Raw genomic sequence first — 14,213 nt, forward strand, 5'->3', positions numbered from 1 at the left:
ACAGTATAAACAATAACAGGACAATTTGTTTTAACATTAGTTCTTGAAAATCTTTGTGTCTTCAACCATTTTACTAAGTAACATCAGCATCTGTTATTTCATTAACTAGTACTTATAAAAAATCTTCACAAATTAGTTACACAAAAAAGTAATTCAAGAAAACCCTCAGCAAAACTGAAACTTTATTTTGTGCAAATCTGTATTTAACTCTCCAGATCTATAACACTTGAACATAACTAAAGTTTGCACTAGAGGACAAAATGGACTGAGCATAAATATTTTTGAATACTCTTGAATTCTGTCACTTAACACTTGCACTACTGCTTTAGGTGAAGTTCTGGTAAAAGGTAAACTAAAAACAAACTTTTCTAATGTGTTGTGTAGTCTGCTGATTCCAACTATTTATCACATATTAAGGAGCTTTTCTTCACAGAATTATTTCATTTTAGTATATAGATTAAAACATTTGCATCAAATATATTTTATAATCAGCTTCATTATGTTTCTTACCATCTTGTTCCAACTTTGCTCCATCATCAGGTAAACTGCTTTCACTGTGTGTATGTTCACTCTGAGCCTTCTGTTGGCTTAATTTGAAGCGGATGTTATTAATTTCCTTTCGCAGTAACTTGACGCGTCTAGATTTAGCACTGCAGGCCTTCATTGCACACGTCATATCCAGTTTATCTAGCAATTCTTTGAGCTGCACTTCCAAGGACATGTGCTCTCTATTTGCAGGCATCAGTAATCTATCCACTACAAGGGAGGAAAAGATACACATCATTGAAATTACGCACTCCCAATTTTTCTAAAAGCACCATTAAAATACCAAGTGAAAATCAAAAACTGCAGATGCTGTAAGACTGAAGTAAACAAAACAGTAAGGAAAATTGGTAATGTTAATTCTCTTTCCACAGAAGCTGCTTCACTTGCTAAATGTTTCCAACATTTTCAATACAAATATGGGGATAGGTTTTCTGCTAGTTTAGAATCTAAACCCCAACAAACTAATTAGTTGAACCTGTCCAAAAGGTTGAAATCATAACCTTAAAGCAATTCTCCTTTTCCAAGTGCCTTACGATGTTGTCCTTCATTCATGACCACAGAAAAGCTGGACCAAGCAAAGCTCCTACAGGTTCTGAATAATTTTTCAATTCTGCTAATTCTTCCTTGGGTCAACAGCAAGGCTTTAAAATATTTAATGAAGGCTCAAATTGACAGCCCACAAACTAAGCTTTGGTGTAATACAAGTTATTCAAAGTGTTTTAAAATAATTTCTAGGTGAAGTAGTAGACAACCTTAAGAGAAGCTGGGAATAGAATTTAAGATGTTAAAAATTGACAAAAACTTTGGCAAATTATAAAGTGAAATAGGAAAGATTTCAAATTGTATTTACCAGAAAGTAGGAAAAAGGTACTCTGTAAAAAGGAACAAACTATATATAGATTACATGCTATTCACAGACAAAAGGTAAAACACCAAGTCTCTAGGAAACAGTCAGGAGAGGCATAACTACTCATCTAAAAAAAATGAGTAATGTTAAAGTACTGCCAGATACTTATATTTTAAGAGGAATAGGAAATATCCAGGAATTATGGACTGGACAGTTTCACGTCTATAGTAAAAAAACTACTGGATCTAAAGCACAGAATAGAAGAACGTCTGAAAACAAGGTGAAAAAAGTCTTGTTTGACCAATCGCACTGAATTTTTTTATTAACAAAGTTATAGAGTGAGTGTAGAAACGAAGAAGATAATGGATTAATAGACACTATCGGGTAACAGCAAGATAAATAGCAGACTTGACTGCTACCAAGCTTTGAGACAGAAAGTGCAGGATAAAAAAACATCTATTCACAGCAGAATGCAAGTAATGCAGGAATTACAAGTGATTAGAATTTACAATAAAGGTTTACTTTGGATTCAAGAGCACAATTTAAACACATGCGAATGAAACACAATCTGGGTGGGAGTCAATACTAATTAACCTGTAGTAAACTACTTGGAGATTAAACTTATGGAACGGATATTTAAGTGGAATGGTTTTGATGGGATGAATTAGAACAGCACCTGTTACTTGGATGGTTTGAATCTAAATGGTATATTGGAACAAGAATTTATAGTACAAATATACCCACCATCAAGAGGTTGGCCACAAGTTAGTAAGAGTATAAAATATCTGAAAAGTAGAGGATGATATGCTAAAGCTGTATCAAACTTTAGATCAACCATGCTTAAAGGTTGTTTTCAGTTCTGGTTGTTATTGTGTAAAAGGGGCAGCAGTAGAGAGGATGTAAATAGTTACAAGGATGATACCAGAAATGTGAGGACATACAAATGTGAAGGTGTGGGCACGTGGCCAAGTGGTTAAGGCATTGGACTAGCGACCTGAAGGTAGTGAGTTCGAGCCCCAGCCGAGGGAACGTGTTGTGTCCTTGAGCAAGGCACTTAATCACACATTGCTCTGCGACGACACTGGTGCCAAGCTGTATGGGTCCTAATGCCCTTCCCTTGGACAACACTGGTGCCGTGGAGAAGGGAGACTTGCAGCATGGGCAACTGCTGGTCTTCCATACAACCTTGCCCAGGCCTGCGCCCTGAAGAATGAAGACTTTCCAGGTGCAGATCCATGGTCTCACAAGACTAACGGATACCTTTATTTACAAATGTGAAGATATACAATTCAGAAACAGATGAACAAATTAGGTTATTCTTCACTTTAATACAAGATAGATTACAACCATTTTGACCACCAGTCTGTGTGGGTTCTCAGATCATTCCCATCATTTTAATCCCTCACACCCTCTCCGCTGTCTCAAAAGACAACTTACAAAGGTCAATTAGGTTACTAATCTACACGTCTTTAAGAAATTGGAGGAAACTAAGGCATCCAGGATTCCTCCCACTTCTCACAACCAGAGGAAGAATGTGCAAACTCTAGCCCAACAGGACGGGAGTTCAAGATCGAACCAGGTCAGAGAAATTGTGATGCAGCTGCTTACTGCACTGGCATTTGGCAAAAAGCAGCTAAGGATTGACCAAATAAAACTCCTGAAAATGAGAAAAAAGGATGTTTTATATGTAGAATGCATACAGAGAATATTTCTGCTTATGGGGAAAGAGGTTACCTAGAGACCATCAATATAATTCAATCACCAAGAGATCTAATAAGGAATTCAGAAGACACTTCCTTACCAAAGGGTGGTAAGAACGTTACTACAGGAGAGTGGTTGAAGTAAGTAGTACAGATGCATTTAAAATGACCCTGAATAAGCATGAGGGAAAAGGTTATGTCGATTGATGACGGTGACCAAAGACAGAAAGAGGATTGGGTGGATGGTGCAAATTACCTACAGTATTTACGTGTCTTAACAGTTTTTGTAAACCTTATGAACTGATTATGCCTGGCAGATTACTATTTTTAGTTTTAATAAGCTAACAGTATTGATTTAGCATTAAATACAAATAATTATTTTGTTGGAAAGAAGAAGATTGTTCCATTAACACATGAGAAAGTATTAATGATTATGTTAATTACTTTCAGGAACTTGCACTATAACCTGGCCAGGCAACTGATAATTTCAAGTGCATTTTCAGAATAAAATTTTCAACTGCAGCGACGGGGGAGCACCATACCATGGAGTTTAAGGCTTGAAGCAATACTCAACACAATTGTTCTATGCTTTACTCTCACTTAAACAAAACATAATTTTCTAGCAACGCGAGGAGAATATGTTCTACTTTCTGTTTTAAGGCCAGATTATATGCTTCATATGTTTTAATTTGGATCAATAAATTAGAAGCAATTTATTTTCTTCATAAACATTTATAATTGCATCTCAATTTCTAAAGTGAAACTATTTGCAAAACATAACTTCTCCACACTGGTGAAATTTGAAAAAACATTTAAACAAAATCAGTAAAAATATATGAATAAAATACAGGATATATAAACTATTAAATCTTAACTTGAAATTTCTTAAATAAAACTTCATTCTGTGATTATTCGAAAATCCTTAAATCATAATGAGGACAACAAATTCAGCATCCTCAAAGTTTTTTCCCATTTGGGTAGTTATTCAATGAATCCCACAGCCCTCCTCTTTCCCCATGATACTAAGTACATTTGTTTTTGATTTTAATTCAAAAGGCGGCCAATGAGCACACTGGGTATAGCCGAGCAACCTTGCAGCTATTTTTATGGGAATATGCTGGGTAACTGCAGAAACCCATGTACTATAGGGACAATATGTAAACTCCACAAAAGCAGAAACTGAAATATGAAAATTCCACAAATTCAGAACAGAACTGGGTACCTGGGGCTACATGGTAGTAATGCTAACCTCTCTGCTGCCATGCCATCCTACATTTGAAAATTCAAGCATTTTCTTCCTTACCACCACCCCCTACCCTGCCCCCAGCAGTGACGGTGCTGAGCTTGATGAATTCTTCCAGCATTTTCTGTTTGTTTCAGATTTCCAGGATCTGAATTTTGCTCCAATTACATTTCAAATGATATGGATTTTTCCAAATAAATAACTGTAATTCCACATGATGTATCTAAAACACAGGTAAACTTGGTTGTTCTTTAGAGATAATTGCTACAGTAGGCCTTCCTAAGAAGAAAAATAAATAAATACCATCTTCCCACGTCAAAGGTTTAGCTGCTTCACTCTTTGGTGGTTCAGGCAGATGCATTGAAGTTTCATAGTCGTAACCAATTCGATCAGCCTCACGACGAGCTTGCCTTAATATAACACCTCCCTGATCTCTTAATCGCACAGCTGCTCGGTAAAATATTGTGTCCTTTGCATTGTATTTCATACAGTTATCTATAATAAGATTAATATCAGTTTCAAACTCATCCAGGTTATTATAACCATGATCTTCTATCCTTTTCCTCATTGTGGAGAAGTCCATTGGATGCGTTATATGATCTAAATAATCCGGAACCTGAAAGATAAAGTTTTAGTAAATGATGAGCTTTTTTATGTGCCTAAATCACTAACATCAAATGCAAGAGGTCCATGCATTTTAAAGGCACATACATTAACATTAGAATTTCAGTAAATGCAAGTATGAGGTTCAAAATTAGGAAGTCTTCTTCCAAGTAAAAGCTGAGAACACTGCCATATGGTTCATTACCTCTGAACATCTGCTCAACAGATGGTCAAACAATACTCTTACAAGTGCAGGTATTACTTCCAAAATGAGCAAAGGATGTGAGAAATAGGACACTGCCAACACATCTAAAACCAAACACTTATCACATCTCCATATACTTTTCAAGTGCTTAAGCCAATATGGGCTCATTATTAACCACCTATATGTCAGTTCGGCTTGTTTACTATTGGCTTTCTTAGCCACTGCATATCTGTAGAAGATGCGACACCCCTGCACCAAAAGTCGGTGTTATTATGGACTTTCCACTGCCTTGCACTACTAAAGCACTGCAAGTTTTCTAACTGCAAACTCTATCACCATTTCAGTCTGCAAGCTGCTGAACTTATGCTCCTCTTGCATATTGCCCTTAAAGACAGTGCCCCTACTTGCATGTTTGAGTGGTCAGCAGACATGACTAGAACATTTGATGACACCAAACAAGCTCTTTTGAACTCGACTCCATTGCCACACCCATTCGCCAACACACCTTTTGCCATCACTACTGACGTCTCAGACTATTCTGTGGGTGATGTGCAGTTGAGCGGTTGGTTGGAGCTGTGTGGCAACCACTCACCTTCTTCGGCCAGCAGCTCTCTGCCCCCACCCTCCCCCACCCCGACCCCCACAAGAGGAAATACAGCATGCTTGACCGCTAGCTTCTCTGCCTCTATCTAGCCAGCCATCATTTTCATTTTCTACTGCAGGATCAGTATTTCACAGTGTTCGTTGACCATAAACCCCTCATGCACATGATACTCAAAGCATCAGACCCTTGGTCTCCATTAAGTAATGCCACCTGGTGTACATTTTGGAATTCATGACTGACATACAGCACATCAATGGGAAAAATAATGCTGTGACCAATTGCCTCTCACGGCCTACCATCAATGCCATGCACATCGGAGTTGACTATGCCGGCACAGCCGAGCAAGCTACTGACCCAGAGAACCAGGCTTACAGAACAGCAGTCTGTGGTTAGTTGCGTCAAGTTCGGGGACACAGGAGCTTTTCTCCTGTGCAATGTCTCAACCGGTCGCCCTCACTCCATAGTGCTTGCAAACTTGAAGCACCTACAGACCAATGGCCTGTGCAAATTGTTTCACTACTCCTGAAAGGCTGCTCTGAGGGCCTCGTTGATAGATGACTGTAGGTATAATCATCTCTGGAGGGCCCTGCTGGGGCTCAGAACAGCTCCAAAAGAGTACTTTACATGCAATCCTCTGCAGCTGAGTTGGTATACAGGCAGCTGTTACATAATTTTATACCTGTGTCATGACCACTTAGTTGGTGACTCAGTAAACACGCCCTTTTCAGTAAACTCAATTCTTTTACACCTATTCCTGCCTGCCATCATGGCATAGCACACTCTTGGGTTCCAGTTAACCTACATTCTACCATGTTTGATTTTGTCTGCCATGATGCACACTAACACCCACTTAAGACCCTTAAGATGGCTCATACCATGTATTGGAATAGGGCAAAAAGACTTTTGTTGTAAATAGGAAGGGTAAACCTAAATGTTTTTCTGTAGATCACCTTCAACTGGCCCACCAAGACCTGGATGGTTCCACACGATACCCCTTAATTCACAACATGACCATGAGTGCATCAGCACACCCCTGGACAAACCAGAGGAACCTGCTGCTTGTTGTTATTCCAACCAAGGCATACAAGACCCTAGCCAGGTTCACAATACCAGTTTTGGTGAATTCTAGAAGGGAGAGGGCCTGTGTGCAGGGTAATGTAATGGATAACAGATGACACATATTGTTCATAAATTGATATAATTCACAAACACCGTCACTGAGTTGTATTCCCTTTAAGAGACATGTCTGACGTAATGATGTCAGTGTAAGACGACTTTTGCTTGTTTGTAATCTAAGTAAAGGGCTGTGGCTTCTGTTAAGCACATAGAACGACTTTTGCATGTTTTATTCACAAAATCCTACACCATCAATTGGCACTTAGTTCAATGGTATAACTGCAGTTTCTGTATTTTAGAAAATTCTATGACCTTCAGTTTCTTTTCCTCTATTACCTGCAGAAATAAAAAAAACTAATGCTTCCTTGAACCAAATTTCCCAGTCAACAATCTTTCAGTTGTCCTTAATTAGTTCCAATTATTTCTTAATCTCTTAAATCAAAGGGAAGATTTAATACCGATTATCCCTTTATAATTTAATTCTTGGTATTAAATAGCATTCCTCTAAATCTAAGCTATACATAGGCAGACAAAACGCAGTTCCCAGAATGCTTCACACTACTACAAGTGTAGACAATATAGTACACTGGTACCACATTTAGTGCCCATCTTGCAATGCAGTGGTCTGTGATAGTGCTTTTGACACTACAGTTCAAACAGGTAGATATTCTGATGTATTTCATAAAAGACACTTGCTTGGGCTGAATGTAATATGTCAAGAATCTGCCTCAAATGTCTGTTCTCCATGAGCACTCATACAGCAATGAAATGATCTCATTGCTACACTCCTCAATCTGGCAATGTAAAGAAGTGGCCTGTGAGGATCGGAGAACACTGAGACCAATCAGCATGAATGCACAGGACTCAAGTAAACCCTGGAGGCAGGATGAGTACGGTCCATTGTTGGGGACAGGAATAGCCCATATTACATACTGACAAACCGTTCTCGGTACTACAGTCTCCCTCATCAACTTTCGTAGAAACAATGGAAGCTGTTGCATCTTCCTTCTTATTTACAGTTGCAGGAAAAAGCTTGTGAATCCTTTGCAATTACCTGGTTTTCTGCATTAATTATTCAAAAAATGTAGCCTTATCTTCATCCAAGTCAGAATAACAGACAAACACAATCTGCCTAAACTAATAGCACACAAACAATTGTACTTCTTCTCCTCAACACTGAGTACACCATTTAAACAATCATAGTCTTGATTCAAAAAAGTATGTGAATCTCTGGGGTAATGCCTTCTACAAAAGCTATTTGGAGTCAGGCATTCCAATCAATGAGATGAGATTTGGGGTGTGGGCTGTAGAGGTGCTCTGCCCTATAAAAAAAAGATAAGTCACAAAGTCAGGTTACTGACAGGCCTGCTCTTTTTAAGAAAGATCTGTTTACGTGCGCCATGCCTCAATCAAAACAACCTTCAGAGGACCACAGGAATTGTAGAGATGAATGAAGCTGGAAAAGGTTACAAAAGCATTCATAAAGACATGAGTGTTCATCAATGCACAGTAAGAGAAATTGTCTACAAATGGAGGAAATTCACTACTGTTGCTACTGTCCCTAGGAGTGGGCATCCTGCAAAGATCACACCAAGAGCACAATATGCAAAGCTGAAGGAGGTGTAAAAAAACCCAAGGGTACAGTAAAAGACCTGCAGAAATCTCTAGAACTTGCTGAAGTCCCTTGTTCATGTGTCCACTATAAGAAAAACACTGAATAAGAATGGTGTTCATGGAAGGACACCATGGAGGAAATCTCTGCTCTCCAAAAAAAAAACTGCAGCATGTCTCAAGTTTGTAAAAGACCACCTGGATGTTCCACAACACTTCTGGGACAATGTTCTGTGGGCAGATGACACAGAAGTTGAACTTTTTTCGGCAGAAAAGCACACTGCTATGTTTGGAGGAGAAAGGGCATTGCACACCAACCCCAAAATCTCATCCCAACTGCGAAGCATGGTGGAAGGAGCATCATGGCTTGGGCATGCTTTGCTGTCTCAGGGTCTGGACAGCCTGCAATCGTTTAGGGACCAATAAATTCAAATGTGTATCAGGACATTTTACAGGATAATGTCAGGGTAGTGGTCTGTCACCTCAAGCTTAATAGAAGTTGGATGATGCAACAAGACAATGATCTGAAACACAAGAGTAAATCAACTACAGAATGCCTTAAAAAGAAAAAAAAAATTGTGTTTCGGAATGGCTGAGTCAAAGCCCTGATCTTAATTATATTGAGACGTTGTGGCATGATGTGAAGAGGCCTGTTCATGCAAGGTATCCCTGAAATATTGATGAACTGAAACAGTTTTGTATGGAGGAATGGTCTAAGCTTCCTCCCCGCTATTGTGCAAGCCTGATCAGCAACTACAGTAAATGTCTGGTGGAGGTTTTTGCTGACAAAGGAAGTTCTACCAGTTATTAAATACAGAGGTTCACACATACTTTTACCATCCAGGACTGTGAAAGATTAAACAATGTGTTCAACAAAGACATGAAAAGTACAATTGTTTCTGTGTTAATTAGCTTAGGCAGATTGTGTTTGTCCATTATTGTGACTTAGACAAAGATCAGACCACATTTTATGAGAATTTAATGCAAAAAACAGGTAATTGCAAAGGTTCACAAACCTTTTCTTGCAACTGTAGCTACATACCTTTTTCTATCTCACCACAGATAAATAGAGGCTTCCATCACACCTAATAGGGGGTGACAGAGGAACTGAATGATGTGGAGCCACTGCTTGTCCTCACCAATGACCCATCCAATATTAGCACTCACTCAGCCATCTGCTGATGAGATTATCAACCATTAGCAGAGTAATAAACCTTAGCACAGCACCATTGTTTATACACAACAACTTAGAATGCTTTCATGCTTTCATGAATGCATCCCATGTGCTGATTGATGTACCAATCAGACTGGTTCTATCACATCTGAAATCCTGTCTGCCCACTACCCTGGACCCCCATCAATTTGCCTATTGCACCAACAGGTCAACAGAGGACACCATCTCCATGGCACCTCACTCTACCCTGACCCACCTGGACAGCCCCAATTCTTACGTCAGAATGCTGCTTACTGACTTTAGTTCGGCATTCAATATTGTGATCCCCTCCAAGCTGATTGCCAAACTTCGCCAGCTTGGTATCAGCTCATCCCTCCGCAATTGGACCTTGGACTTTCTGACTCACAGACCCCAATCAGTTAAGTTAGACGTCCTCTCCTCTTCCACTCTCATCCTGAACACTGGCGTGCCTCAAGGCTGTGTGCTGAGCCCTCTTCTGTACTCCCTTTTCACCTATGACTGCATTCCTGTACATTAGTGGTCGCCAACCTTTTTAAGCCCAAGATCCCCTAACTTGGTCTTAGTGAAAGGCAAGATCTACCTACTAAATCGTTTAGAGAAAAAACAACTCAGGTTGTACTTCCAGCTTGAGGCCTTTTATTTGGGCTAATTGTATTTGAATTACATAAAATGCTTTTGTCAAACTTTCAAATTAATTCAACCAAGAAAACACTGTAACTAGCATATCAAACGGGCCATAGCTGTCTTTCTTTAAGAATATTACAATACTTCATACCTTTTGTAGTAACTTCTACTTTGAAAAAGGACCACTCGACAACTTCATATCCAAAGAAACAACTTTATCTGAGACAGCAAAACCAATGCGACAGAGGGGCTTATACACACATGCACAGAAAAGACCGGAAGTAAAACCTCGCAACCCCGGAAACAACCTCTGTTTACAAACAGCTTTCTGTAGCGGGAATATTGCTATATTACCATTATTCTAATTGGTATTAATTTATCTTTATAATGCTTACATTACAACACTTCTCCCCCTTTAAATTCCAACATTCCCCAAATGTAAAAGAACTGGGAAACAAAAAACAGTGGTGTCATTAGCTTGCGTACCCCTGAAACTTATACTAGTGTCTCAGTAACAATTTACCAATACAAAACACCTGAAAAACGTGGCAGATTCAACATTCAGTCTAACAAAGGGAACTGTCCATTCGAATATTCAGTCTGTCATGGAGGTCTGCGAGGGCGCTGTGCTGCAATGGTTTGTTGACTTGCTGCCTGAGATAAAGAAACTAGGAACACGAGGAACTGTCAGATGATGGGTGGCTACTGGATTTAGGGTTTCTGAGAGACTTAACAGCTAAATTAAACACATTTAACTGCAAGCTCATTGGAAAAGACCGACACCTGCCCCACGTGATAAGCGCAGTAAATGCGTTTAAGGCCAAGCTCGATGTTTAGATTCAAATTTAAGGAACGGGGGGCTGACACACTTTCCCAACTTGGAGAAACTGTTATAGGCCATCAAGGAAAAAAATGCTTTTCGCCCTGAGCAGTACTGTGCTTACCTAGACAAACTGGCAATAGAGTTCGATCGGCATTTTAGGGAGTTAAACGTCATGAAAGATATTGCTGCATTTATTTCAAACACATTTCTATCGATCAATATAGAACAGATAGCAGCCAAATTCCAGCGAGTATTTGTTGTGCCAAGTGATATTAAAATAGAAATAATTGATTTGCAGAACGATATTGAGCTTAAAGCAAGATCCAGGGATGGTGACTTTTGGGGGCTTGTCAGGGAGTCTTTCCTCATCTCACCACATGTGCACTAAAAGTCAGTGCCTACTTTGGGTTAACTGATCTGTGTGAAATTGCATTTTCACAGATGAAAATTATTAAATCTAAGTACAGGAGCTGTCTTACTGACAGACACTATGAGCTAAATTTCAGGGAGCTAGCAGAAAGTATTCAGCCCCCCAGTCATCACACTGAGTGCAACAGTCAATTTTTATTCATTTATTTTTCGTGTTGAAATAAAATTAAATAATGAAACTTAGAATTAAAGGTGCTGTAATGTGAGCATTATAAAAATAAATTAATACCAATTAGGATAATGGTAATATAGCCATACTCCTGCTACAGAAAGCTGTTTGTAAACAGAGATTGTTTCCAGGGTTGCGGGGTTTTACTTCCAGTCTTTTCTGGCATGTGTGTATAAGCCCCCCCCCCCCCACCCCACCGCTGCACTGGTTTTGCCGTCCAAGATAAAGTTGTTCCTTTGAACATGAAGTTGTCGAGTGGTCATTTTTCAAAGGAGAGTTTACTACGTATGACTCACATATGCGCTCTAGGGCTAAAATTTGCTTTTGCATCAAAAGGTGTATCAGGCATAATGTATTTGTGTATTTATTTTTCTTTTTTTTTCGGGATCTACTGGGAAAGTCTCAAAGATCGACTGGTTGGCAACCACTACTGTACATGCTTCTAATTCTATAATCAAGTTCGCGGACAACACCATGGTGGTTGGCCTGATCAGAGGGGACGAGATGGCCTACAGGTGGACTTCAGGCATGCTAGGAGCCACATCTACATCAACGGAGCTGTACTGGAGCGTGTATCAAGCTTCAAATACCTTGGTGTCCACATTTCTGAGGATCTCACCTGGTCTCTGAGCTCCTCCATCGTTATTTCCTTTGGAGCATCAAGAAAGCTCACCTCTGTCCCAGGATACAGACGGACTTTTACCCCTGTACCATTGAGAGCATACTCACCAACTGCATCTCAATGAGGTATGGCAATTGTCCCGTATCAGACGCAAAGCACTCCAGCATGTGGTGAAAACTGCCCAGCGGATTATCCGCACCCAATTGCCCACCATTGAGAACATCTACCATAAACGCTGCCTGGGCAGGGCGAAAAGCATTATCAAGGATGCATCTCACCCTAACTATGGACTCCCACACCAGCAGGCACAGGAAGAGCTTCTTCCCTGAGACTGCAACCCTGCTGAACCGCACATCACAATGCTATGCAGTATTGCACCTATATTGTACTGTCTCAGTACTTCTATATTTGTGTGCTGTAGCACTTACTTTTTATTCACAGTTATTTAGTAAATAACACTATTCTTTGCATTTCTGGTCAGATGCTAACTGCATTTCATTGGCTTTGTATCTGTACTTGGCACAATGACAATAAAGTGAGTCTAATCTATTCTCCTATACTTTAGTCCTTCAAATATACAAAATCAACACTCAAAATCATCATTTTTGATTATACTCCACACCTTTTAATGTTGAACAAAGCCATCCAATTCCCTTTGAATTTCCATTATGTTGTGCTTTTTAACCACTTGGAATACACTCTGCTCCGCCCATTTCCATTCTCAAGAATATAATGTAGGTTCCTAAACAGATATCAATTTCACAGTTTTTAATCACTTGCGCAGTACATTGATTTTTTTTTTGTCATCTAAAGCTGCCTATTTTGAATAAAGCTGACATCTTGAAAGCATCTTGGATGGCAAGGTGGAACTATTGAAATTCTGGGCAGAGGAAAGAACAGACTTTGGTAAAAAGATTTGTACCTCTTTCAAGCTCACTGGCTGAGCAAATATATGTGCTGTATCCTTTTCCTGAATCTGGTCCAAAATTGAACGTAACATGACAGTTAATGGTGTTAGCTGGAGCTCCATTGCAACTTGCTGAACCTTGACCTGCCAATATTTAATTGCATAGATTAAAAAAATCTACAACACAGAACAAAGTAAAATTGAAAAGCACCTTTTAAATTGAATAATTCTTTGAACTAGTTAAGAATGGATACCTGTTCACGTTTTAGTTTTTCACGTTTGCGAATAAGTTCGACTAGTAAACGTGCTCTCTCAAGGTCATGACGAAGCCTTTGCCAATATTTCAACTGCTCTTTCAAACCATTTTTCTGTTCATCATTTGTTCTCTTTTTTTGGTACAAGAGGAAAGAGAAAGAAGAGGAAAAATATCTTTAAGAACTACTGAAGCATTTTCACCTTGAAAATATAAACAAGCAGCAACAGCAATATCTTGAATATAAAAGCCAATTTTTCTTTCTAATTTCACTTACAGTTCTAGCTAAAATATTCTTGTTTATCAAAGTTAAGTATAGTTGAAGAAAGCCTATCAACAAAACCCACAATACTCCATCGCAGAATTTCTTTGCTTTGGGAATTCAAATTCTTTAGTTTTATTTTGCTCTAGGGCTTACTGCAGGGTGTTCTACAGTTTTAAAACATCAAATGAATCACAAATAATCAGAGAAAAAAACTGATTTTGAATTTCAACCGTATTTTTAAATTTTATTTCAAGTAAAACTAAAATAGTTTTAACATTGGTAGACATTTTTTTTTATAATGCTCCAGGCCGCAGCCCATTGTTTCTATCGTCCACTTGCTTTCTTTTATACCTTCTTGGATTCTTCATTCCTATTTCAACGCCTTTCTCCATTTATTTCTGGTCTCCTGGATTACTTGTAACCTTGTCAAATTTTTATTCTAACCTTTTAC

General features: G+C 39.0%; 1 protein-coding gene across 1 annotated transcript in view; it reads right to left on the reverse strand.

Moving 5' to 3' along the window:
• The window catches only part of brd1a (bromodomain containing 1a), a 56,971-nt gene that overhangs the window by 13,844 nt on the left and 28,914 nt on the right, over positions 1–14,213 (reverse strand). The window contains exons 4-7 of the mRNA XM_063072586.1: positions 13,499–13,630; positions 13,260–13,388; positions 4,640–4,952; positions 511–756 (exon numbers count right to left, since the gene is read on the reverse strand). Of these exons, the coding sequence (XP_062928656.1) occupies positions 511–756; positions 4,640–4,952; positions 13,260–13,388; positions 13,499–13,630 (820 nt within the window). The remainder of the gene's footprint in view (positions 1–510; positions 757–4,639; positions 4,953–13,259; positions 13,389–13,498; positions 13,631–14,213) is intronic.

Source organism: Mobula hypostoma, chromosome 20, assembly GCF_963921235.1.
Source record: "Mobula hypostoma chromosome 20, sMobHyp1.1, whole genome shotgun sequence".
In the NCBI taxonomy this organism is placed as follows: domain Eukaryota; kingdom Metazoa; phylum Chordata; class Chondrichthyes; order Myliobatiformes; family Myliobatidae; genus Mobula; species Mobula hypostoma.